This window comes from Bombus bifarius, unplaced genomic scaffold (assembly GCF_011952205.1).
Source record: "Bombus bifarius isolate JDL3187 unplaced genomic scaffold, Bbif_JDL3187 scf7180000007979, whole genome shotgun sequence".
Lineage (NCBI taxonomy): Eukaryota > Metazoa > Arthropoda > Insecta > Hymenoptera > Apidae > Bombus > Bombus bifarius.
The window spans coordinates 1,142,628-1,166,480 of record NW_022884364.1 but is presented as its reverse complement, the minus strand read 5'-3'; the positions used below and the strand labels follow the sequence as shown (position 1 = coordinate 1,166,480).

Sequence of the window (23,853 nt, the reverse complement as noted above, 5' to 3'; positions counted from 1 at the left end):
GAAACGCCATCGCCTTTTCTCTTCCTCGCCTCATTCATCATCGATTATACCAAGAAAGGAGCTTCTTCTTCCGCAAGTTGCAAGATTTCTGGCAATATATCGATGAAATCGACCTAATAAAGAACTCATACGACGGCCTAATGTTATTGTTAGACCATGTCCACCGCATTCAGACGCCATTATATAAGAATTATATGTGATGCAAACGTGACCGATACACATCCGCGACCATATTAAGCGGTCTTATTCGTGTGAATCGGCTGTTCGAAGTCGTAGGAAGACGTCGTAACGAGGAATTATACGACCGGTCACGAGTTCTTTTGTTGTAAATTTACGACACGCCAAAGGCTACAATGCTCCGATATATTTAATGAGGCGACTGGTTGAAATATTTTATAGATTTTCAACGTCCAGCCCTTTCAATTCTCGATATTCCACGCGATCAAGAAATCTGCCTGTTCAGCTTCGGTTTTATGCGTTTTACGATAGCGCGTAAGATTGAGGTGCTCTTTTTTTTACAGTTTTTTAACGAGTTTATGGCGTGGACGTATGTAATTTTTGGAACAACCCTTTGTATAGAGTATAGTAAAGTAAAATATATGGTTTTAGTTTTGAATATCGGGTGTAGAGAAGAAACCTGGGCTTTTAGTTTCGTGCATTGCACATTCTGACAGTATGTAAGATTCGGATGTTTCGAACTTTTCGATATGTACTTTTTGTAACAAGTCTTTGCGTTTCTGATCACGGTTACATAAATAATAAATTTTATGTGCGATGTAATAAATATTTGTCATAAATATTTGGACATTTGTGACGGATGATAGAATGGAGATTTTATACGCTCCAGGATTTATAGTTTCGCAACAGGATTTTTGAGGTTGAACGTTACAGCACTTTATAACATGTTCGGAACATGGATGTTTATTTTTTAAAATATCATGTCATTTATGTGTGTTTTATAATTAGCAGAATGAATGACAGCTAACAAAGCACGTATTTAATATTGGAGTCTCTGTTCTAAAAATAAAATTTATGTCGAAGTATTACGTAAAGTTATTTTTCATGTCAGTATCAAAACACGCTGCAAAAATATACAAAATAGTATCAAATACAAGGGATATTTTCAGCTGTAAGAACAGACACGTGTCTCTGTGTCTATAAACAAATGACATTCTATAAATTCTGATTACGATTTATTTTAGATTAAAAATTAATACGAGAGAAATTGATATAGAAAATTGTTGTCATAAAAAACGTTAAGAAAAATTGAATAAGCTACTTTTGAAATTATTTCGCAATACTTAATTTCGATTTGAAGAGAAAACAAGCATATTGCGTGTACGTACATGTAACTTTCAACGAAAATTACATTATATAGGATTTTACATTTTATTGGTTTTCATATTTTGATCAATTTAACAAAACAAGAAGAATGAAAGATATTTCTAGACAGGTCGCGATTAACTTGAAAGATGTGGAGGATTCAAACTTCTCAAGATTTATGCTTTGCTCTTGGATATTTTTATTATTACATTTCCAACTTTTCTCTTCAAGCAAAGACATTTCGCGCGAAAACTTGTTGAAGATTAGTTTAATTAAAAAAGTGTATAGTAATAATTACTTATTATTGTTAGAAAAATCGTGGAACTTTTGGAAAGCAACTGTTATAGTGGATTTAGATATGCATAACGGGAAGGAGAACTGGCTAGCTAACGAAACTTTTTAATTTAACCTCGAACGAGCGTATGCCCTAAATATAAAACTGCGCCTTTTTTTATTAATCCATAAATTTCGTTATATGGGATTTCTCTTTAGGGAGCTTTATCGTCCATTTGCATATAAACTTTATAACATTTGTGAGTGATACAATTTCATAAGCAATATCGAGGAACAGTTTGCATTGTTTCATTGTTTCAGCGCGAAATGATTAAAAAGTATAATAAATTGCTAGATCTTTGCTTTGTATGTATTTACGTTAAAAACGTATACGAATGAATAATTGAATAATTTCATAAAATAATAAGAAAACTTTACATTTGTTTATTTTATTCTTAAGTAACAGTACGAATAGTTTAATTAAGATGTTAATGAATATAATTCTTTTTTTTTTTATTTCAATCTACTGATTAGATCAAAAATGACTGAAAGAACGTAACCATGATTATTCGCATAATAAATGCATAAACATCCTCTAATTGTTCCGCCCATTCGAAACCACCACCCAAACTCATTCACTTCACACACTTTAGATCAATTAATTTATGCAAACAATCGCACCATCGGCTTAATTAATGGGTCACCGCGGAAGATCCTTGCATTCATCGTTTGCAGCAAATTCCTCCAGTTTCTTCACCCGTCTGGCAAGAAGAAGCCGCTCGCTCATTAAGCGGCTAAAACCATCCGCTTCATTAGTCCTCCCCACCATTTGACTCTTTTCCCTCGTTACGCCGCCTCTTTTTCTCACTCACGTTTCCTCTGTTAAGGTCGGTAGAGTCAGAATCCGAGGACGATTCGAGGCTAACAGCGGACCAGGAAGTCGAGCTTCCTCCAACGAAGCTTCTCGAAGGTGCGAATCAGGAGGATCTCGCGAATCTCCAGTACGAGGACCAAGCGGACCGACGAGAATTCGACTGGAGACCAGAAACCAGAGATTATGACAGAACACTCTGGCAGCAGAGACGTCCGCTGCTGGAGGAAACGGTCTCCTTCAGGCCGGAAGACGACAGCAGCCTAATCAGCAAGGAACATTCCCTGGAATACCAGAGTCAAACTCTGGAAAGCCAGTCCGAGCATCTATTACTCTCTGCGTCTTTGGAGAGCCTTCTGAGATCAGCGCCAGACAGTTGGCCGAGTCAGCAATTCGACAGAAGCGTCGAGGAATCGGAGCATAACTTCAAGGAGACCCAGTACTCGCTGAAAGAGAAACGCGACGCCGAGACTCAGACAGAGCAGGAGACAAAGAGCACCCAGTGCAGTCCGGAACAGAGTATCGTCAGTCCTTCGGAAGTGTCCAAGGAGATTCCTTTCCATTTGACTAGAAAATACTATCAGAGTCCTAGAAGAGAAGTTCAGACCCAGACCCAAGGGGAGAGCAAAAGTGTTCAGTGTTGTTTGGACGAATTAGGTAGCTTGTACAGAGTATTAGACTCCTTCGATAGTCCCTCTAGATCTGAGAAGAGCTACGTCAAAGAGTCTAAAAGTATTCAGTGTATTCCTGAGGACATTCCATCGAGTCTTGATAAGTCAACAGAGAGCCTAGCTCTGCTGTACGACCAGGGCAAATCTCTGAGGAGTCCACGAAAGGAAGTCGAGGTTCAGACCTATCAGGAATCGAAGGCGATCCAGTGTAGCGATGACGAGCTTCTAGAGGTGGTCAGTGAATCGCCAGATAATAAGGAAGGCGTGAAGAAGACAGAGAGTTCTGGATCGTCCAGCTGCGGTTCACCCTGCAAGCTTCGGATTCCTACTCTGGTGTTCGTTGAGGAACGAGTGGATATGACGGTCACGCATAGAGATCACGAGGGAAACGTGAGTTGGTCGAAGCATTGGGGACCCGAGAGGCTCGTGGAGATCTACAGGGAGCCGAAAACTAGTTTGGGATTGAGCATCGTTGGTGGAAAGGTGCGTAACGCGGACACGTTCCGCTGGTTAAAAATAAAAGTTCTTAGTAGAGGGCTTGCTCGTGTGTGTTTGTTGTCAGTGACTGGGACGGGAAAAAGCTTGTGCAATTGGAAATGTGGTTCTGTGTGTGAAGGCTTGAGTGAATGATTTTTGTGAGGCTCTGGAAGATGGTTTATATGTGGATTCCCTCTTTTTGGTTCTGTTGCTGGATAGTTTAAAAGTAAGTAGGTTAATGCGGAGGAGTTTCGGGAAGTTTTGAGAAGCTGATTTTTGCACTAAGATTTGAACTGTAGAAGTTTATGTGCAGTGGATAATCTTCCTCACTATTTCACGATGTTTAATGTGTGCGTTTACCTTTTCCCTAATTAGGTTAGCTTAGACTTTGGATTTTTAAAGGTGTAATTAATGTGTTAATCGTATACGTAATAGATCATTTTATCATTTTTAGACGATTAATGTGCGAGTTTCCTTTTTCTTTTGTTTCCTTAATCAATTTAAAAATAGCTTAGTATGAATCATTTTAGTGTGAAATGAAAGTGTTGATCGTGTTTCTATGTCGTAACAGATGATTTTTCCATGGCCTTGATGCCGTTTGTAGTTTCTGCTACACGGTGTTCTTTTTAATTTATTTTTCTTTTAGAACGACTTAAAGTGCGAGTTTTTAGAATGTGATATATATGTGGTAACTACATTTCAGTAACGCGCTGTAATAATTTCGTAGGTTTTGTAGATAAAAGACTCATCTAATCTTGCTTACAAATACTCAACTGAAAGTGTCAAGTAAAGATTTCGCGTTTCTGTTTTAACCATATTAAGTTGAAGACACTTAAGCTCGTGATAAATCAAGAATATCGGAGTATGTCTTCTCTTTAAAGCATGAAATTTCATGAACTGTTTTGCAGAAATGAAGAATTCTCTCTCGTACTTACTTTTATTACTTGTTTTATAACGAATAAAAGTACGTTTAGACCAGCTTTTAACAGCTCATTTAGATCTTTGCCTTTGATTGCGAAGTAACTTTAAAATAAACCGAGCTGTCAAGTTCACGACAGAACTTTTATCTCCCACTTAAATTTTATTTTTAACTTAGGTTTTATACTTTTCTTATTATCTTCATATTCGACATCCTTAATTACTTACACACACTATCTTTACTATTTAACACTTATATAAATAGAAACAACTATTGCAGTTTTATTCAAAAATTTATTTCTTCGTTCGTATTAATTAAACTATAAAAAAAAAACTATAAAAATCAACTGTAACTTTACTTAAAAATTGATTCTTTTCTTCTTTGTAATTGTGTATATTAAACACAGCTTTCTTTCTCCATTTCCGTTCGACGGTAAATTTATTTAAAAATGATTTCTTAGTTTCCATCGTATTGAACGCAGCCTTTTTCCAATCTTCGTTCCATATTCAATTATTTCTGTCTTACGATATTACTTGACATAGAACCTTTGCCCATTATGAACGTAATTCTTCCGCCTGTATTAATTGCTCAGTTAACGATGTCGTGGATCGAATTAATGGTACCATGTCGGCGGCATTGCTTGATAATTTCAATCGAGTGCCATAAGCTCTATACTATGCGTATAGTCGTACTACTGTATGTCCATTAGTGTACCGTATGGCTTCGAGATATCAAGCCGTGTCTGGGTAACGTAATCGAATAGCTGCTTTCAATTTATTCTAAGCGTCACTTTCCAAGAGTGAATTTTAAGGTGCATACGTTGCGATTCGATAAAACATAATTTACTTTCAAATGGATTTCAAACGAATGAATTTCATTTGAAAAGATCTACTTACTTAGAATTACGGATAAGCTAATGTTTAAAGAAACGTTCGATTCGCTTAAAAGCGAGCTTACGTTTTGCCAAGTTTATATTGTAATAATCTTGAAGAGAATATTTTATTCTACGAAACGTATGTATATCATACGATGGCAAATTTCTAGAGAATTTTGCAGAACGAATTCTGTGGGCTGTTGGCCTGGAGAATTTGTTTTCCCTCGCGCTAGGACGTCAGAGAACTCGATTTCAGGGAGATAGTTGCTCCCATGTGCATATGACAAAGCACAGACTTCTTGTACCATGGCCAAAGGCCAAAGGCCAGCTGTTCAAGACAATTTCTTCAGCGGATACTGCATCAAATGTAACCTTTCGTTCGCATTACATGCTACTCTTGTTCTAATATCATTTTTAACATTCTATGTTTTATTATTTATTTTTCTTTTTTTAATAAACGTGTGGTTTGAACTAGCATTTAGTCTAATGATTTTGTTTTTTAAAAGTTTAATTTTTAATTTAAACATCGATTAAATATTTGTGTCTCATGAATTATTTGATTTTTCATTCATTCAGGCGGGCTAAATCACACATCGCGCCACTTCGCATTGAGAAAATCAATATATTTATACAAAATATAGAAATTCAATATATTTATCAATTTATTTCTTACTACTGGAAATTTTATCTATTTATTTTATATATTTTTGCAAAATTTCTATAAAATTTTACAAAGACTCTGAAATTTTATGAACTACGCAATGAAAGCTTCTAAGAAAATACAATCTGAAATGGCATTAATAAAATCACAAGATTGCTCTGCTTCTCCGTTTGCGAGATCAGAGAAAGAAATAAGAGAATTAGAAAATATAACAAGATCGACTACGTTTTTCCTTAATTATCATTCCCAGAAGAATAATAATTTTCCTGGAGGATAATCCTACTAACTATTGTCTGATTTTATATCACATTTGCTATTACTCTTTTGCTAATTTATTTATTTACTGTTATCAATCAATCGTTCTTTAAAACTATCGTTACATTAATTTCTATCGGCGAGTCAATTTTTCCAATTTTAAAATAACTTCTCTTACAGGTTGATCTGCACAATGGCAGCTCTAGTAAGTCACAGAACATATCTGGGATATTCATAAAGAATGTCTTGCCGAACAGCCCGGCCGGAAGAACCGGCGAGTTGAAGGTAACGTATGCGACATGAATTCTATTTGTACGCGTGTGTTTTACGTTCGATGGGAGAAGAAAGGAGAAAATAATTTGGTATTCTGTTCAGGTCACGAGAATACAAACTCGAAGATTCAATGGACTTGACCGCGAATCTATTTCAACTTTTATGCTGCATAATTATTCATTTTTTGTTTAATTATATCCTTAAGAAATTTCTATTTAAAAAATTTATTTGCAAAAATTCTTTAATCTTTAATATTCTAATAATAAATTCATGCATTTATTTCCAAACTAAATTCGTAAATTAATTCTAATTTGAATAAAAATGGTGGAAAGTTTTGTTTAAATACACGAAATTCAGAATCTCTGATAATGGGTCTTTCATTTAATCGAAGAACATACAAATGAGACGCTATTTAAAAATCAGTTTATGCGACTTCAGAATCATTGACATTGAATTCGTCCATTATTTGTTTTGAGAATATACAGATGAATGGCTATTAAAAAAACAAATTTATGTGACTTTAGGAAACAATATGTGAATAGAGGCTGAAAAAACAAAGCTTCGTTCAAGATTAAGATCGAAAACATTGAATGAAGTTTCTTCTAATTCTCGTCACGAACGAAGAAAACTTTCTCTGGCAACCCAATAATGGAGCCGCGAAACTGGTTGAACCATAAACCTTCATTCTTTGTTATCTTATATGGAACTTAATATCACGCTCCAGTTATCTCTATTTTAATATTCAACACACCTTTTTCATATATACAACATTTTACAGGAAATATATTTCTAGATAAAATACAGCAGGAAAATGATAATAAGAAAAATTTGCAATTAAAAAGCTATCGTATTTTCTTTTTTCTTTTTATTACACCATCTTCTTTTTCTCGAGTCTTCTTTATCAAAAGAACTTCTGCTAAATTCTTTCTCAAACAGATTTCCTTCCTCCCTTCGCAAATGTAACTTCTCATAAATTAAACAAACAGAGATAATAATAACAATTTAAAATTCAAAAGGTCTGGTTCTTTATCTTACTACTTTGTTTCGCTCGAGCTTTCTCTCGCAAGCACTTTTCACTGAATTATTCCTAAAAAAAAAAAAAGAAACTTCCTCTCTCGGCTTATAAATTAAACCTCTTCAAACAAACTAAATTATCTTGAAATATTGTTACAACAGCCTGTATGTTCCATATACTCTGCCTATATTCTTAAAATATTACTTTTCATTGTTTCATCAATGTCCCCATTGACTCATTACCAAACAATTCATTTGTAATAAATAATTTTGTTATTCGCAAAAAAACATTCAGTTACGTATAGATTACGACTGTTGACCGATCGAAATATGAAAAATTGCAGAAGATAGACGTAAAAAAAAAAGGGGGATTTAACACGCGCTTCTTCTTTTTCTCGTTTATTTTCAGATCGGAGATCGAATAATCGAGGTCGATGGCGTGGACCTACGACATAGCACTCATGAACGAGCAGTGGAGGTCATCCAAGCCGCCGGAAATCCTGTCTGCCTTCTCGTCCAGTCTCTGGTGCACCTGGTGAGACCTCGCCACGACCAGGAATATCGATGTACACCCGTTCCTTTCCACCCTCATTTGCTCCGCATTTTCTCACATTGCATATCCATTATCGTTGATTATTTAACAATTTGATTTTCCTATAGAACTGTAGACGATCTTGGCGTGTATAATTGGCAATTTGAACTTTTTAATTTAATTTTACAATGTAGTTACATTATTCTTTATCGCTATGGCAGTTCTGTCTCGGCTGTAGTCGTAGATATACCATATTGAAAATTGTTTTCTTTCGTAGAGTTCCTTCATGAAATATGAAGAATACGACAGAAATATTTCAACTGAAAAATTTAAGCGGAATACCTTGTACGATGTATTTCGTAATTACGCTTGATATGCATAAACAAACGATGTAAATTAATTCTTTATTTCTTTCTTCTTCATAGTCTTCAGAATCGAACAACTGCATAGATAACCACACACTAGCAATATATCATTTTCTCTTTTATTATGAAGTAATCAATGTTCGATACAGTACACGTGGAATATCGATACGTATATTTCATTTTTGTACATTTTTTAATATTCTCTACTTGCTTGTTCCTCGTTGTTTTTACAGATTTCTCCGATAAAATCACCTTTGAAATGGCTATTATATCTTATAATATATTTTAGATTATATTCAAAAAGAACGTTCTTCATTTTAGATGAACCGATTTTTCGAAAACAGACAGAATCCGTAATAGTCGATCAATTTTTCTAGCACTCGACCAATCCTTCGATTCTAACATTTTATTCGTCATCGTCTCGTTTATCGACAGATTTTCTGTGCACCGCTGCTTTTTAACGCATCTTTTATTTCATTGTTTCCACCATAGCACGCTTGTTACGTGTTTTAAACGCGAAAGTAGCTCGTTTGCTTGTCACGTTTCGAGTGCCATTGAAGTTCGATGGCGCTTGCGAGCGAGAAAACTCGTAGAAGAATAAATTGCATCCACGATGTTATTGCACGCTCGTTGTAAATTTGGTCAACGCCTCCAGGTAGCCGACACGTGTATGCAAATGTAGGAATTGTGGCCGCGTGCTCGATTTAAAACGGAACTTTGTTCTCGGCGCTTAATGGCTTTCTCCGTTTCTCATTTGCAGAAACGTATGAGACGCAGACAGAATTGAATGTCGCTTGCAGCGAGAAAATACGCGAAATTAGCTTTTTCAATAATTCCTCGTCACGCATAAATTTACGCGTATTCGAATCTCGACTATTTAAGTACAAATGTTCGAATTTGAGTATTTTTAGGTTTGAACACCGGGCACGAATAATTTTAATTATTTAATTTCCAACTCGAATAGTTGGCATTTGAATGTCGACTTTGAGTATTTGAATTCGCATCTTTGAATTTATTAATATTAAAGCTTTTGCGTCTAAAGCTTTACGTTCAGACATACAGATTTAAATATTTAGATTTGAAATTGTTGATTCCAATATTTGAATTTCAATATTTCGAATTGAATTTAAATACCTGAATACGAGAAATAAAATCCGCAGTGTGTTCGGTGTGTCGATATCGTAGACAGAAGTCTGATGAAGCAACATTTCTGAAACACGCATACTAGAAAGCTATACATATTTGCAATGAAATTTCGTGTTTAAAATCAGATTCCGCTCGCTCTCTCGATGCTAGTTAGAAATTCAAAATTTTTCACGCGATGAAATTGCGAAATTTGTTTTAACAATATTTCAAACAAAATTGTAGCTAGGTACAACGATTTGCAATCAATTTTGCGCCATGTTTTCGCTTGTAATCTGCCGGATTGCTTCGACACACAGGTCGAAATATGTATGTATGTGAAATGAACAATTCGCTGTTAATTCCTGTTGTTTCGAAAAGAGAGGAAAACAGTTGGAACAAACATCGTACGGTATGTAGGAAAAATATGTACGGCGACAATTTTCCATAATCTTTTCCCGATGACTTCTTAAATGGCAATATATTTTTATTTGAAATATTATTATTTGAACGTGGGAAAAATTGTTTTTTAAACTGTCACGTTTGGTTTATGATGAGAAATATAACGGCACAAAGTGTAGTGACAATACAAAGTTATTAAATGAAAATTGTTGTAGTTGCCACAAAACGAGCTAATGGCAATTTACAGATTGCACGTTGCAAATTGCATGTATTGATTGCACATAAAATAAATTTCAGCCGAAATTAAAATTCAAACAGACAATTATCAACGAATTGAAAAAGGAGTTAAATTTACAAAAGGAATCAGATTTTTTATATGCTCTTCCTTAATAGCAATACATCATTAAGATAATTTATAACATTTTAAGAATTGTTTTTATAAATATAAATTTAAAACAGCTAGCACATATTTCAGGATATTTTGAACGACAAATATATTTTTAGAAAATCTTGGAAATATTAAAAAAAAAGAGAAGAATGATTCGTCAATGACTCGGATAATTAAAAAATAAAACACAGCGATTAAATGAATATTTTCAAACTCTGTGACTTATGAAAATGAGATCGCTGTTGTCTCTGACATTTCATCTACACGATTTATTTCGACCTGCGGGTTTGATGGGCGATCACAGGCACCATAGAATTTTTCATCGAGCTAATCAAACTGTAAATGACATAGAAAAGAGAAAAAGAAATCACCAATCCTTCAAACAACTCGATTAACTCCGATCGTTTGATTGTTTGTTTATACGTTTCTTTTCTCTTTGAAGTATTCGCATTGTCCACTCTTTTGTTATAGCTAAATTGAACAAACGGGAAACATTAAAAAGTTTGAAAAATGTTGATATTTTAGAAATAAAATATTTCTAAAATTTCTTTAGATTTTGTTAATACTATACATCAAAGCAATCGAAATAAGTTAAAAATAAAAAATAAATACTGTGTCTATAGAATAGCAGAGGTATAATAATCTAATCTATATAATCATAACAAATACTAATACCTAAATAATTAAAGTAGTTAGACGAGAAAAAAGAAATACTTTCTGTTACGATATTGGAGAGATAAGAGTTAAAATTATAGTAATTATCGGAAATAAACATTTCATTAACTCAATTATTATCTCTCTCTGTCACTTTGGAATCATGCTAAATAGTAAATCTCGATAGTGATATTTGCATCGAATGGCAACCCCAGAAGGCAGACATTTCGAAATGTCAGATAAACTGGAACATATCGTCCTTGAATCTCTGTCTCTCGTCCCTTCATACCTTCTGCAGTAATCTATTATCCTCTGGCGACCTTGGAAACTTGGAAGCCTAATTCAAATCGATCCAACGATCGGTATATAGAATTGTCTAACGACTAAATATTATTTGGAAAATAAATTTCGCTGGAAATAAAATCAAATTTGATTATAGCCTTCTTTGTGGATGTAATTAACAATTTTGATGAATTACGAAGATACGAAATACAAAATAATTAAAATAAATATGAAAAATCGTGAAACATTAAAAGTGTAGAATATTTGAATTACGAATTATATTGGCCGCGAAATCTTTTGATTAAACTAAAATTACTTATTAAAATATCTATTTCCAATTATTTAATTACTGAAACATTTATTTCCAAATATTTTAAATTATCTGAAATTTATTTCTAAAGATTGAAATTGTTTGCAGGATGTTGAAACCGCAGGATATTTAAATCACAAAATTAACCGAGTATTCGAGGTATAAAATATTGAAATTATGGGACATTTAAATTGAGCAGTATTTAAATTAGAGAATATTTAAATTACAAAACTATAGAATATTCCAGATATAAAATATTTAAACGATTGAAAGTTTAAACTGTGCCATATCTAAATTACAAAATATCTACGTTGTACGAAAATACAGAATACTCTAAATACGTAACTTTGATATCACTGAATATTTGAGTGATGAAGTACTATAATTACAGGATACTCGAGTGATAGATTATTGTAATGACAAACTAGTCTAACTAGTCTAATCTCTCTCACAGAAGACTCAAACTATAAAATATATTTCAATAATGCTACATGTCTCCGCTATCCAATTTAGAATAAAATATATTTGAAAAATTTTTTTATTTCATAGCTTATTTAGAAAAATATCACAGATTGCCCCAGAATGTTAAATTACAAAATTGCGAATGTTCTAAAATACTTCGATAAATCAAACGATCAAATCCCCAACGAAATGCAACTCGCGAAACAATAAAACTCGGAAACCCAAATTCCCATACTTCGCAAACAATTTTCCATTTCACTCTTCCAAAGAACATTCCCCACATCTGCATACCTACACACATCGTCGTCATATGTTTCAACTTCGATCCACTTGGTTCACAAAAATTCACTTCGAGCCTGTATGAAATTAAAGCGACTAAACGACATTGAACCGATCAAGCTAGAGATAGAGAAACACGGAACAGGCAGATACGGCGAAAGAACGAGATGGATAGAGGGTGCATCGGAGATAAAAAAAAAAAAAAAAAAAATCGAAAGAGGAATAGAGTAGTGTAGGCAGAGCCATTATAGAGAATCCCTTGTAGATGTACGATGCATCGAGGTCGAACTTTCCAATAAACCATCTGACGAGGGGGTGACAGGGGGGTGAAATGGTGCGAAAGGCGGGAACAGAACGAGAATCATGCAAATCAGAGCGAACGGTGTCGAAGATAGGCTGGTACCAGGAACAGGGGATCGAAGGAAACGCTTTTGTTTTGACAAGTTTGCACGGAGAATGTTCTCGCTCGAAAGATTGCGTGCAAATTGCACGAATCTGTCTGTTCTTCTATTTCCCTGTGTGAGGTAATGAGCAGAAAATCTGGTTAGGAATAACGATCAAACGTTCGAGTAATTTTTCATTTCCATTTCTTTGACTAGGGCATTTGAAGTTTGAAAGATTTGCTTTTGATTATTTCTATTCGAAATTTTGTTTGTACGAATTGACAGAGATGCGGAGAACTCGTGCATGCAGCTCTGTTGTTTTATCTTCCTTTGTGAGGAAACCAGCGGAAAATCTGGTTAAAAATGAGAATCGAACATTCGAAGATTTTTTTACTTTCGTATCTTTATAATGAGAATTTCTTTCCTTTCAAAATCGCAGATTTTATTATCGAATATCGTTAACAACGTCAGCGACGGTACTTAACGCTTGTCTTGGAAATTCGAAACACCTTGCCACACGCATTTCCAGGCCACGAAAACTCCAAAAGAAACAAAGTTTCCACCTCCGAAAGAAAAAAATCCGGAAGCCCTCTCTCGAAAAACGCAGCCGACGTTTCTGTAATTCCAACGTTCAACTTGCAAAAGTTCGCCGAAGCTCTGCAAACAGCAGAAACAACAAAATAAAAGGAAAGAAAAACAAAACGAATGGCAGAAAGCGTGGATCCCGCCAGAGCATTTCACATTCCAAGCGGATCCTTTAAAAAACATGAATCCTGACACGGCATAAAACAATTCAGGAAGGGCAAAACTAACGCGAAACAACCCCAGGGACTAATAAAGAGGGGGAACACGCGAAACAAAGGTTAGAAAGAGAAGGCAGATAGTGTACACGGTGGGAGGGGTGATTGGCAATGAGTCAGGGACGATCCGTGTGAGAAAGTGTGGATTACGTGGTTGCAACGAACCGTCCATCATCGACACACCATGGACCATTGGCACCCCTTCCAGCTGCGGCAGTAACCCCCCTCTGATCACGTCGAACCATCTCTCTCTCGGTAGCGATATATCGACGACCCGGCAGTTTCATGCACGAAACCGGCTGGTAGACGTTGCCTCCGACGGAACAGCGTCGCGATGCACCGCCTCTTCGGACGCAAACGCGTCTCGTTCGGTGTACGTTCCAACGAATACACGCACATGTGACGCCTGCTATTCGTTGTTGAGGATAGTAGTCCCTTTGAGGATAGATTTCACGGATCAGAGTTGGACCGCGTCGAACGTAATTTGGCAACGGTGATATGGTTCCTGGTTTTCCTTCTTTTTGTCCGTCGTACTTTCGTTTCGTTTGGAATTTCTTGTATTTGTGACTGTTGGGATACGGTTGGTGATACGGTCTTCGGTCTTGGGTTCTTTTTTGTTCACTTTCCTTTGAATATTTTTATATTTACGACGTTTGAGGTCGGTGACATAATCCTTGGATCTTGTTCTTTCTTCCTTTTCTTTCTTCGTTCGAGATTTTTCTATGTTTGTGATTTTTTGGTTCGATGGTGTAATCCCCCGATTTTGCTGCTTTTCTCCTTCTCCTTTTCTCGTTTGAGGTTGTTTTATATTTTTGTGACTTTTGGTATCGGTGACATGGTTCCTGGTTTTGATTTTTTTTTTTTTGTATGTTTCTCCAGCTTGGAATTTGTAATCTGTGAGTTTTGATAATTTGATATTTTGATTCCTTCTTACTTCAGGGCATTTTATATTCGCGATTTTTAAGATTGATAATATGCTTCTTTCTTTCGTTTCTTTTCTCTTTTTCTCTTCCTTTGGGAATTTCTGCGTCTGTGTGAGTATTCATTTTCTATTGCATAGTTGTATATAGATACATATGGTGTGTTTACGAGTATTTGGATATTTTGGGGGAATTATAAGAGTCTTTAAAAATTATTATTTCATTTGATAAAAGTGTGGAGTTGCTAAAGTTACTTAAACTTGTAATTTCGAGTGAGAACAGTTTAGAAGAATGTGCACTGTAATTATTAAAAATATTGATGCAGTCGTTGCAGTAAATATAAATGTGTTGGCTTCATACGGTGTATTCTAAGTCGGTTTAACAGTACTTGTTATTTCCGATAAAAACTAAATACCAATTTTATTGTTGATTTTTGATGATTAATTTAAATTTTGGATAATTATTGTTCTTTAAAAGTGCAGGATTTTCTCAAAAATCATTTGAGACTTTTAAGTCAAGACACATATGAAAAAATTATTTTCTTCCATAGATTTTATGTTTCTTCTTTACTTGTTACATTTATTTTTTTTTAGTTGACAATGACAGTGATTAATTCAAAGAATTATAAAATTCTGATATTTTTTTCAGGATACATTTGCTTTAAATCTAGCGTAGGTGAAAGTCGATTGTTTTATCTACCTGATCGTTCGTAAACTCAGGTTGTCCCATCAAACAAGAGCTTCGAAATGTAAATGCTATCGATCAGTTCCTTTAAAAATAGAACATGATCACCAAACATATTTCCCAATCACGGTAAAAGTGCGTCCAATAACGATCTTAATTCGTCAAACCACCCATATTACCGTCAATAACGAACGAAAGAATACATTATTAATTTTATATAATATTATCATGATAATAATGCAACGTAATCGATTCAATTATAATATTTCTCTGAAGTGAACAAAAATATATTTTTTTTTTTTTGCATGCAGTTATTTCTCCGGTTTCAGACAGAAAGACGAAAAGATTTAAAAATTATTGAAAATAATTAACTTGGGGTAAACAATTTTAAATAATTCCCACAAACCCATAGGTGAACTATCCACAAAATATTGCTTTGTAAATCATCGAATGCTCTTTCAATGCAACACTAAACGTAACACACTAAAATCCACGATTAACCGTAGATGAAACCTCCATTGGTATCATTGAATTATAGGGTGGCACACAAGACTTTGAATTAAATATTACATATAATATTACAATAGTTTGTATCTTAATTTCTATCCTGGTTTTTACATAACAAATATCATTATAACAGTATTTTTAATACGATAAAAATTGAATAATATTTGACTGCAACTCTAATTGAAACTACTGTGATCACCTACGGTTCGATGATATCAATTATGGATTAAAGTCTATTACTTACGTCTCTATTCACATAAGTAGATCATCCAAGGCGTATTACATATTGTGTAAACCGTTGAATCCACTTAACGTAACAAAGAACGTAACACACACTAAAATCCACAAGCGAATGGAAACCTCGAACATTTATAATACATTTGGCACATTTTGGAAACAATCGATTTTGAAATTTCACTGTTCCATAAGTGTAGAACACTTAACGCGCTTCTCGCGTTCGACATTACATCGCCTTCTAACGAACTACCTGCAACCTGCGCGTCAACTATCGACGAAGACCGTAGAAGCATTGATCTTACACATCGTTAAATCAACTTCGACGAAAATGTGCTACGGACACTTACTCGATGTTTCCATTTAATTGTTAACGTAACGACAGTGTGATATCCGTATTGATTTACAACGAAACAAACGAACTCACAAACCCATATGTAGATCAGTCGGTTAATTGTTATTTCGCGGATCCTTGAGCCCAGTCAGTGGAATGTGCTGCAAGTCTCGTGCGAGGCCAAAATCTAATAACACGCATTAATCACATTCCGAGGTAGCGGTGTAACGTATGGGGCTCGCTGTTATCGATGATCGCGATTGAACACGCTTGTACATCTTTAAATCACTGCGTTTCTCCTCTGGCAACAATTCAAGAAACCGTCACGCCGAATATTTCACCGGTTGCCACGAGTAATTCAGTCCGGAAGCATCGTACTGCGCCAACCGAAATAGCACCTGGCAACTTCCATCCTTCCTCTCTTTTACTTCTTCTTCTTCTTCTTCTTCTTCTTCTTCTTCTTCTTCTTCTTCTTCTTCTTCTTCTACACTTCCTGTTCCTCTTTTTCTTCTTCCATTTTTATTTCTTACGTTATTTATTCTTTCACATTTTCTCGTTCCTTATTTCCTTGTATCTTTTACTATTTTATTATTCTTTTGTTTATTTCTCTTCTTTCATCATTTCTGTCCCCCCTTTACTCCTTTCTCTTCTGTTTCCACCGCTCTGTTTTCTTTCGCCTCTTTATTTTTCTCTTCCATCTCATTTCATTCCATTTCTTATCCTTCTTTCCTTGTTTCTTCTTCTTACATCAATTATTTCTTCTCTATTCCTATTTCTTTTTGTTCTTCATATTGTTTTATTTTTCTTCTCTTCTTTTTCCGCTGCCGTCGCTGCTATTCTTTTCTCTCCCCCTTTTCTATTTCAATTGCTCCGCTTCCCTTGTTCCCTTCTGTTTATTCCGCTTCCTTTTCTTCTGTTTCTGCTCGTCCCCTTTCTTCCTCCTCCTATTGTTGTCCTTTCTCTTCAAAGATCTCAGGCTTTTATACGGCTTGGTGTCACAGGATTATTCAAATCGAGGCTTTCAAGCGTAAACCGCATCCTTTTGGTATGCATTCCTTTCCGCCTTTAGCTTTGCGACTATAGTAGAACTCTATGTATCGGACTCCACTGGGAACAAACGGTACATACGATAGAACTCTGCTAATTCCCGCTACTAGCATAACCGACGTAATCGTGTTTCCCTGGCGTTAACAAAACTTTCAAAAGTTTCAACAACGCGTGTAACAAGCCGATAAAAATTTACCATGTCAAGTATTCGAACACTTTTGCCTCTCACAGCGCTGTAACAACCAGCAGAAGTTCATTCAATCAGGTACCAATCAAACCTATTTCTTCTCTATTTCTTCAGAAGAAGAGAAATTCTTCTCGATAAATGGAGTTCCATCGAGGTTTCGTTGGAAGAATCGGTCTTGTCGAGACACACTGAGACAATGTGTATGAATAATGGCGAATTAACAGAACCATGAATCAAAAGCCTCGATTTTCTTCTTTCTCTTCCTTTTCTCGCAACTTCGCCTCTTTTTCTCCTTCCTCTTCAATTTGTACTATCAATCCGTACCATCGCGTATCAGCGAGTCCTGCCACGTCTGAACGTCGTTGCACTGTTACAAATAACGTTTCTTTATCTACTTCTTCCTGATATTTCATGCTTTGGTTTTTCTCTTCTGTGAAATTTGTAGAACAACGAGCACGACGAAGAAGCGGAGGGAAGGAAGCAGAACACGAGGAGTCGATTGCCCGGAACACCCACGGCATCCTTTCGTCAAAAGGCTTCGCCAGTCTCGCCAGTCAGGTCCAGCACGCCGGAAGTGACACAGGTGGGTCGTTTTCATTCAGTCTCGTTTTGTGCACGCGCGCCAATTGACACGGTCACACGCTTTACTATTTCTGACGTCTCGCAACCTGAACTAGATTCGACGTTTCACTGTGCTTGTTTGAAGTTGTTTGTTCGATCGAGAAATTCGGCTTTCTCTGTCGTTAAATGCAATCAGTCACGCAACAAAATAGAATATACAGTAACAGAAAGAAGCGAGAGGAAAATACGAAGCGGCCATGTTTCCAGCATCGAACAATCGAAAGATTAGTATTTTTTGGCCTTGAATGAAATTATAAACAAAAAGAGTAATATTTCATAGGTTTATTGTTAAGAAGCAAACAAATTTAAATTGCTCGTCTTCTAGAAAATAAAAAAAAAGAAATTATACGAAAATTTGCAGCAGTGCACCGAGTTGCTGTTTATATAGCAACGTCGGTGGATGTTGAAGAGAATGTTTCAAGAGTTCGGTTCAAGTCAGTAGGAATTTTATACTAAAATATATTTCGCTACGTTTAATATATTTCGTCCTCGTACATCGTTTTAATTTTTTTATTTCCAGTAGTTGAGATGATTTAGCATTCTCCGATATTATTAAGTTTTCGAAGGAAAATTGATCTCCTTAGAATATCAGCGGGGCAATGAAAGAGATTTGTGGTAATGCCGCTCATTCAGTTGAATCCAATATCTGAAACTGTTTGGAATTTTCAAGTGTTCCTTTGTTGTTGGGTAGGCAATTAATCTATTCGAGAGGATATTCAACCAAAGAGACCCATTCTCAAACCAATTCGATCTAATTAGATCGACCCTAATAATTAGCTAATGGATCTTCCGATCGTGACAATCGTCACGTATTAACCCTGCCACGACCGCATAGCTAACCACCACTATATTGCCATTTCAGTGGAAAGCACGTCGCAACTGTGCAATTGTGTCTGCTTAGAATTTAAATTCCTACTTGCATAAAGTATTTACCTTATAGTATTGCGCAACTTATTCGTTTCTTATTCAAATTACTTTAAACCATTGAGTTTAAGCAAAGTTTGACAGACAAGGGAACATCGTTGTTATACATCTGTAGCAAATGATTTGTAGCTATTTAGTTAATGAACCTACTGCCTTGTAAATTAAAATGCAAAGAGAAATGACGACTACAAATATCATTTTTCAAAATTCATCTCGCAATTTGCGAGCGTTTATGCTATTTTCTTGTGACAAATAAATTTTATAGAAATAAATCGATTTTTTTTCAAATACTGGACAATTAAGTAGCGAAACAAAGAAATTGAGAAATCTATGAACAGCGACGTTGTTCAGATTGTTTTCTAAGAATCTCATATATCGACTGTGAAATTATACAATTAGAAGAAAATAACATAAATTTTCAAGTATAAAAATAATTTGTATATGATAGCAGGATGAGGAGGATTCTATACAGCGAAGTATCCTAAGTTTGTGGAAGCTTGTTTCTAGATGTAAATGACGTTTATAGAGGAAGCCAAGTTTCAGTATTTCTACTGAAGATCAGATACAGAAAGTTAGCATAATGGCTATTTGTATGAACAAATTTATTGTAAATAGTTTATTGGAGGCCGACTATTTATACACAGAAACCAGTCTGTGTAATATCACTACAATGGTTCTTTCAACGCAGAAGTAAATCTGCATAGCATCAGCGTAGCAGTTGTCCGTAAACAGAATGCCACCACAGCGGTTAGGTGGTCGATTTATGAAAATCGATAATTCTAAGATTATAAATCCTAAGTTGAGACTTACAGTAATTCAAAAATGTATTTCAACTCAGAATTAATTATTTTCAATCGCATAAAAAGCATTTCAATAAAATCAAAATACCTTTCATCTTATCGATCTTTCGTAACGCAAATTGCAAATTAAGTATACCACAGAGTTTACAGCAATAATCATTCGAATACTTCTCTCAATCACTGCGTAGAAGCAAATTCACCAAGAAAACTCTATAGTAACGTTTCGCATATGCGAAACACTTTTAGCTATACAGTGTTTGCGATTGTGAGCTGCCTGTAGCTAGCAAATGAAGTTCGTCAAAAAGTTTATTATGAAAACTACTCGAATACATCTCCGACTCGCTGTACCTGAATAGAAACAAATTTCTAAAAAAAAAAAAAAAAAAAAAAAAGACACATCGTAGTGCCATTTTACATGGAAACATGTTTGCGACTATAGATTGCAGTTTCCATCAAAAGCGAAATGGTTAATGAAAACACGGAGAAAAAGGCTGGTTGATTGTGATCGAGACACTGGGAATAAAAAAGCGCGGGAACAAGGGGCCACGTTCGATCCTGTCCAATGTAAATTAATTCGGTCAACGGAATCGATTGTGTTATAACTTGGGGCGACGAGGGAGCGCGTGAAAACGGGAGGATCCCGTCGTCAGTCTATTTCGCGATGCGTCCCGTTCGAAATGTTACGATAGAGAGCGCGCGCGCGCGCGCCTACCCGAGCTACCAATTTTAGACAATCTCTCTCTCTCCATCGTTCTCGCACGTTGTTTGATCGTTTCTTGGAATTAATATAACCGCCCGTTACGTATTCTCGTTCGTGATTCGATTGATCGGTGTTTGTAATTGACCGAACTGTAATTGATAGTGAATTCAAAGCTTGTTCTATAATAGTTCCTGATACACGGGTTGTTTGCAGCGTGGTGAGTTCCAAACGATCGGCAGACGCGTTTTCTCCGAGGTTTATTAAGCGTGCATTGTGGTTTGTTTGAAGAACGTTGATCGAGACCCTGAAAATTGTTCGTGAATATTCGAAAGCTCCGCCCTGCCGGCGATTATAGTTTTCGAAATTTTTCCGCGGCTTTAGGCACGCGCGATAGAAAGTTATTTTGGTGCAAATTGCTCTTTATTTCGCGGAGTTGCTCTGTTGTCTGGAATGAATTACCGTTTCGCGGTTTCCTCTAACGCTTTGTCATTTTTCTAAAATTTCACGATTTCAGTTTCGTTGGATCTATGGAAGGAAATATCGTCTACTCTTCCGTTTCGTAGATGAAGACTTTGTACACGCTGTTTAAAATTGTAATTTCATTTTCGTTCTATTTCTGATGATAGTGGAAGGAGGTGCGAGAAGAAGGAATATTCTTGTGCGTCTCTTTGCATTTTTCTTTCTTCTTCGTTTTACAGGCAGGATTCGAAGACGGAGAGAAGCAAAGTAGCTCAAGATCAGACTTTAGGCGACAAAGTACAAGAGTTTCAGATGGCGCGGGATCCAGTTCGCGAAGGTAATTCAAGAATTTCTTTTACAAACTTCTTTCTAACGTAGTCATTTCTTACAATTTGAAGCCGGGAATTTGACTCAAAATTTCTGATAGATTCTTTGCAAATTTTACGTTCTATTTTATGTTACGTTACGTTCTATTTAGTTGCCGACGAGAAGGTAGCGTTAACTGACGTTTAATGCAACTGACAATAAGCTCCACTTTCGGCTGACCTGCTATGTGTGGGAATATTGGCACGGGAGAGGATTATAATCGTTTGAAAGTAAATTAACAATATGTAATGATTCATTCAAATCTTACTCGATTTCGATATTGACAATTGACTTATGACAGTTGACAGAATGACGGATATAAAATTCTTCGGCTGACAAAATGATAACTAACTCTTCGAATGGTAATTATTCGGTTGACGAACGGTAATTAATTAATAGTATTCGATAGACGAGTGGTAATTAATTATACTCGATAGACGAACAATAATAATTATTATTCTTACTTACTTCTTTGAGTCGCTACACTTATTTATATCTGTTGGAGATGAAAAACTGCCTTTTTATTTCTTTTGAAAATGTTTGGGAAGGTCCCCAACGTCTGTTTAACTGCCGACTTTGTTTATAATTTAAATTGTCTTAATATCGTTATAAAAGCATAATTATGTAGATTTGAAAACGTAGTTAGATAAGTTTTCGCAAGATATAGCTTTTAGCGGCTTTAACCGCTTTTCACTTCAAATACTGTAAATGCGGTTTCAAATAAACGTTTTAAATTACCTTGATTTGAAGGAAATTATTAATTCTACTTTCGCGCTACGAATCGTGCGGATCGCGGGACGTGACAATACTTTCGTCCAATTTTGCAAGTAATTCTTTTGAACTAAAATTTCCAATAAATTTTTTAAGGACTTCATTTTAACGTAAAATATGTATAAAGAACTATAGCAGGACTCGTGACGATTAAAAATGTTCTTCTTCCTGCTCGATATCCTTTCTCGAACGAAAATGCCAGGATCGATTAAAAATTAAACAAAGCAATTGTTTAATTAAACTTTCAGATCCTCCATGAAAAAGTCTATTCGCAAGAAGGCGCCATCACCGCCTTCCAATCCAGGAATATTGCGAGAGGTGAGCGAAGAGAAAGAGGATAATGCATCGAAACCGGAAGAGCCTCCGAAACGGAAGTATTCGTCCGACGAGAGCTCTGAAGAAGACATACGTGAGCTGGAGGGTAACGTTTACACGAAAGGTGGCATGGAGGTCGGTGAACTTCGAGTATCTCGCAAATTTTTAGATATTTAAGAAGCTTTGAAGATTCAAATATTCAAATAATTGCCGTAGATTTCGAGAAAAAGTGCCGGAAACGTAAAACGTACCAAAGCAGAAATCGAAGCGGATCCAGAGACTGAAGATGAGTTCGGTTACACGAATAGTACGTAATTTATGTAAATTAACTTTTTTTTAATTTATGCATCAAATTTTTCTTTCTTCTTTATTTTCTATCTCTCCTCTTCTTAAACTTTTCTTTTTTCTCTTCCTTCGTCTCCCTTATCTTCTTTCTCGTTCTCTCTATTTTTCGTCCCTCTTCCCTTTGTCAGTATCACAGGAATCAGCAATATCATTATTTGCGTTACAGTGAAAGTTCAGAAAAAATATCATTCACTGGGGCACAAGGTGTTGCTAGTAAAGATAGAGAAAGACAGACGTGGTTTGGGTATCTCCCTGGCGGGACACAGAGATCGAAATCGGATGGCAGTGTTCGTTTGTGGCCTTAATCCAAAGGGAGCAGCTCACAAGACTGGAGAGATTTTGGTTGGCGACGAAATACTCGAGGTACGTTGCTTTACTTTTTTCTTCATCGTATCCTCGGTCATAAACTTCTTACCTTCGCTGTTAATACATATTTATACATACTAAATACATATTTAACATTAAGATTCATGAAGGATTTATTAATAAATTAATAAAATATTTGCATGATTATATACAAGATATCCTGATAAAATTAGAATAATAAAATTGCAATCAATATGTCGAATATTTTTTCAAATTTTCTACAAATTTAAGAACTAGTTCAGTTTATAAAGTAAAATAAGATTTTTTATAAAAGTTGAAGCGTAATTATAAAATATGCTCATAATTGTACAAAAGAATATTCTAACAAAATTAAAACAATACAATTATAGTCAACGTTTGTAATATATTTCTAATCTTCTAAAAGCTTAACAAGTGGTTTAATTCATGAACGAAAATACTATCAATTTTATCGTATGATACCGCTTGCAATTTTTCAACAGCTAAATATCGGTCATTCGAAAAAAACATTTTGCAAATTTTCCGAAAGAAAAAAGAACATTACCAGTAAGCTATGAATGAAATTTGGCAATTGGGCCGAGATCAGCTGGCATCAGCTGTTAATGGTTCAACAAGTGTTGCTTTGAGGAATTTTCGGCCGTCATCGTCAACGTATACAAACGGAATCGCGCTGGGCAGTGATAAATCGCAGCAAGACAAGTTGA

The 23,853-nt window shown here is 35.5% G+C and overlaps 1 protein-coding gene across 1 annotated transcript in view; it reads left to right on the top strand.

The window, feature by feature from the left end:
• The window catches only part of LOC117204728, a 165,538-nt gene that overhangs the window by 133,497 nt on the left and 8,188 nt on the right, over positions 1-23,853 (top strand). Inside the window, exons 20-27 of the mRNA XM_033442418.1 lie at positions 2,484-3,621; positions 6,505-6,609; positions 8,021-8,146; positions 17,949-18,086; positions 21,247-21,344; positions 22,393-22,594; positions 22,676-22,766; positions 22,971-23,167. Of these exons, the coding sequence (XP_033298309.1) occupies positions 2,484-3,621; positions 6,505-6,609; positions 8,021-8,146; positions 17,949-18,086; positions 21,247-21,344; positions 22,393-22,594; positions 22,676-22,766; positions 22,971-23,167 (2,095 nt within the window). The remainder of the gene's footprint in view (positions 1-2,483; positions 3,622-6,504; positions 6,610-8,020; positions 8,147-17,948; positions 18,087-21,246; positions 21,345-22,392; positions 22,595-22,675; positions 22,767-22,970; positions 23,168-23,853) is intronic.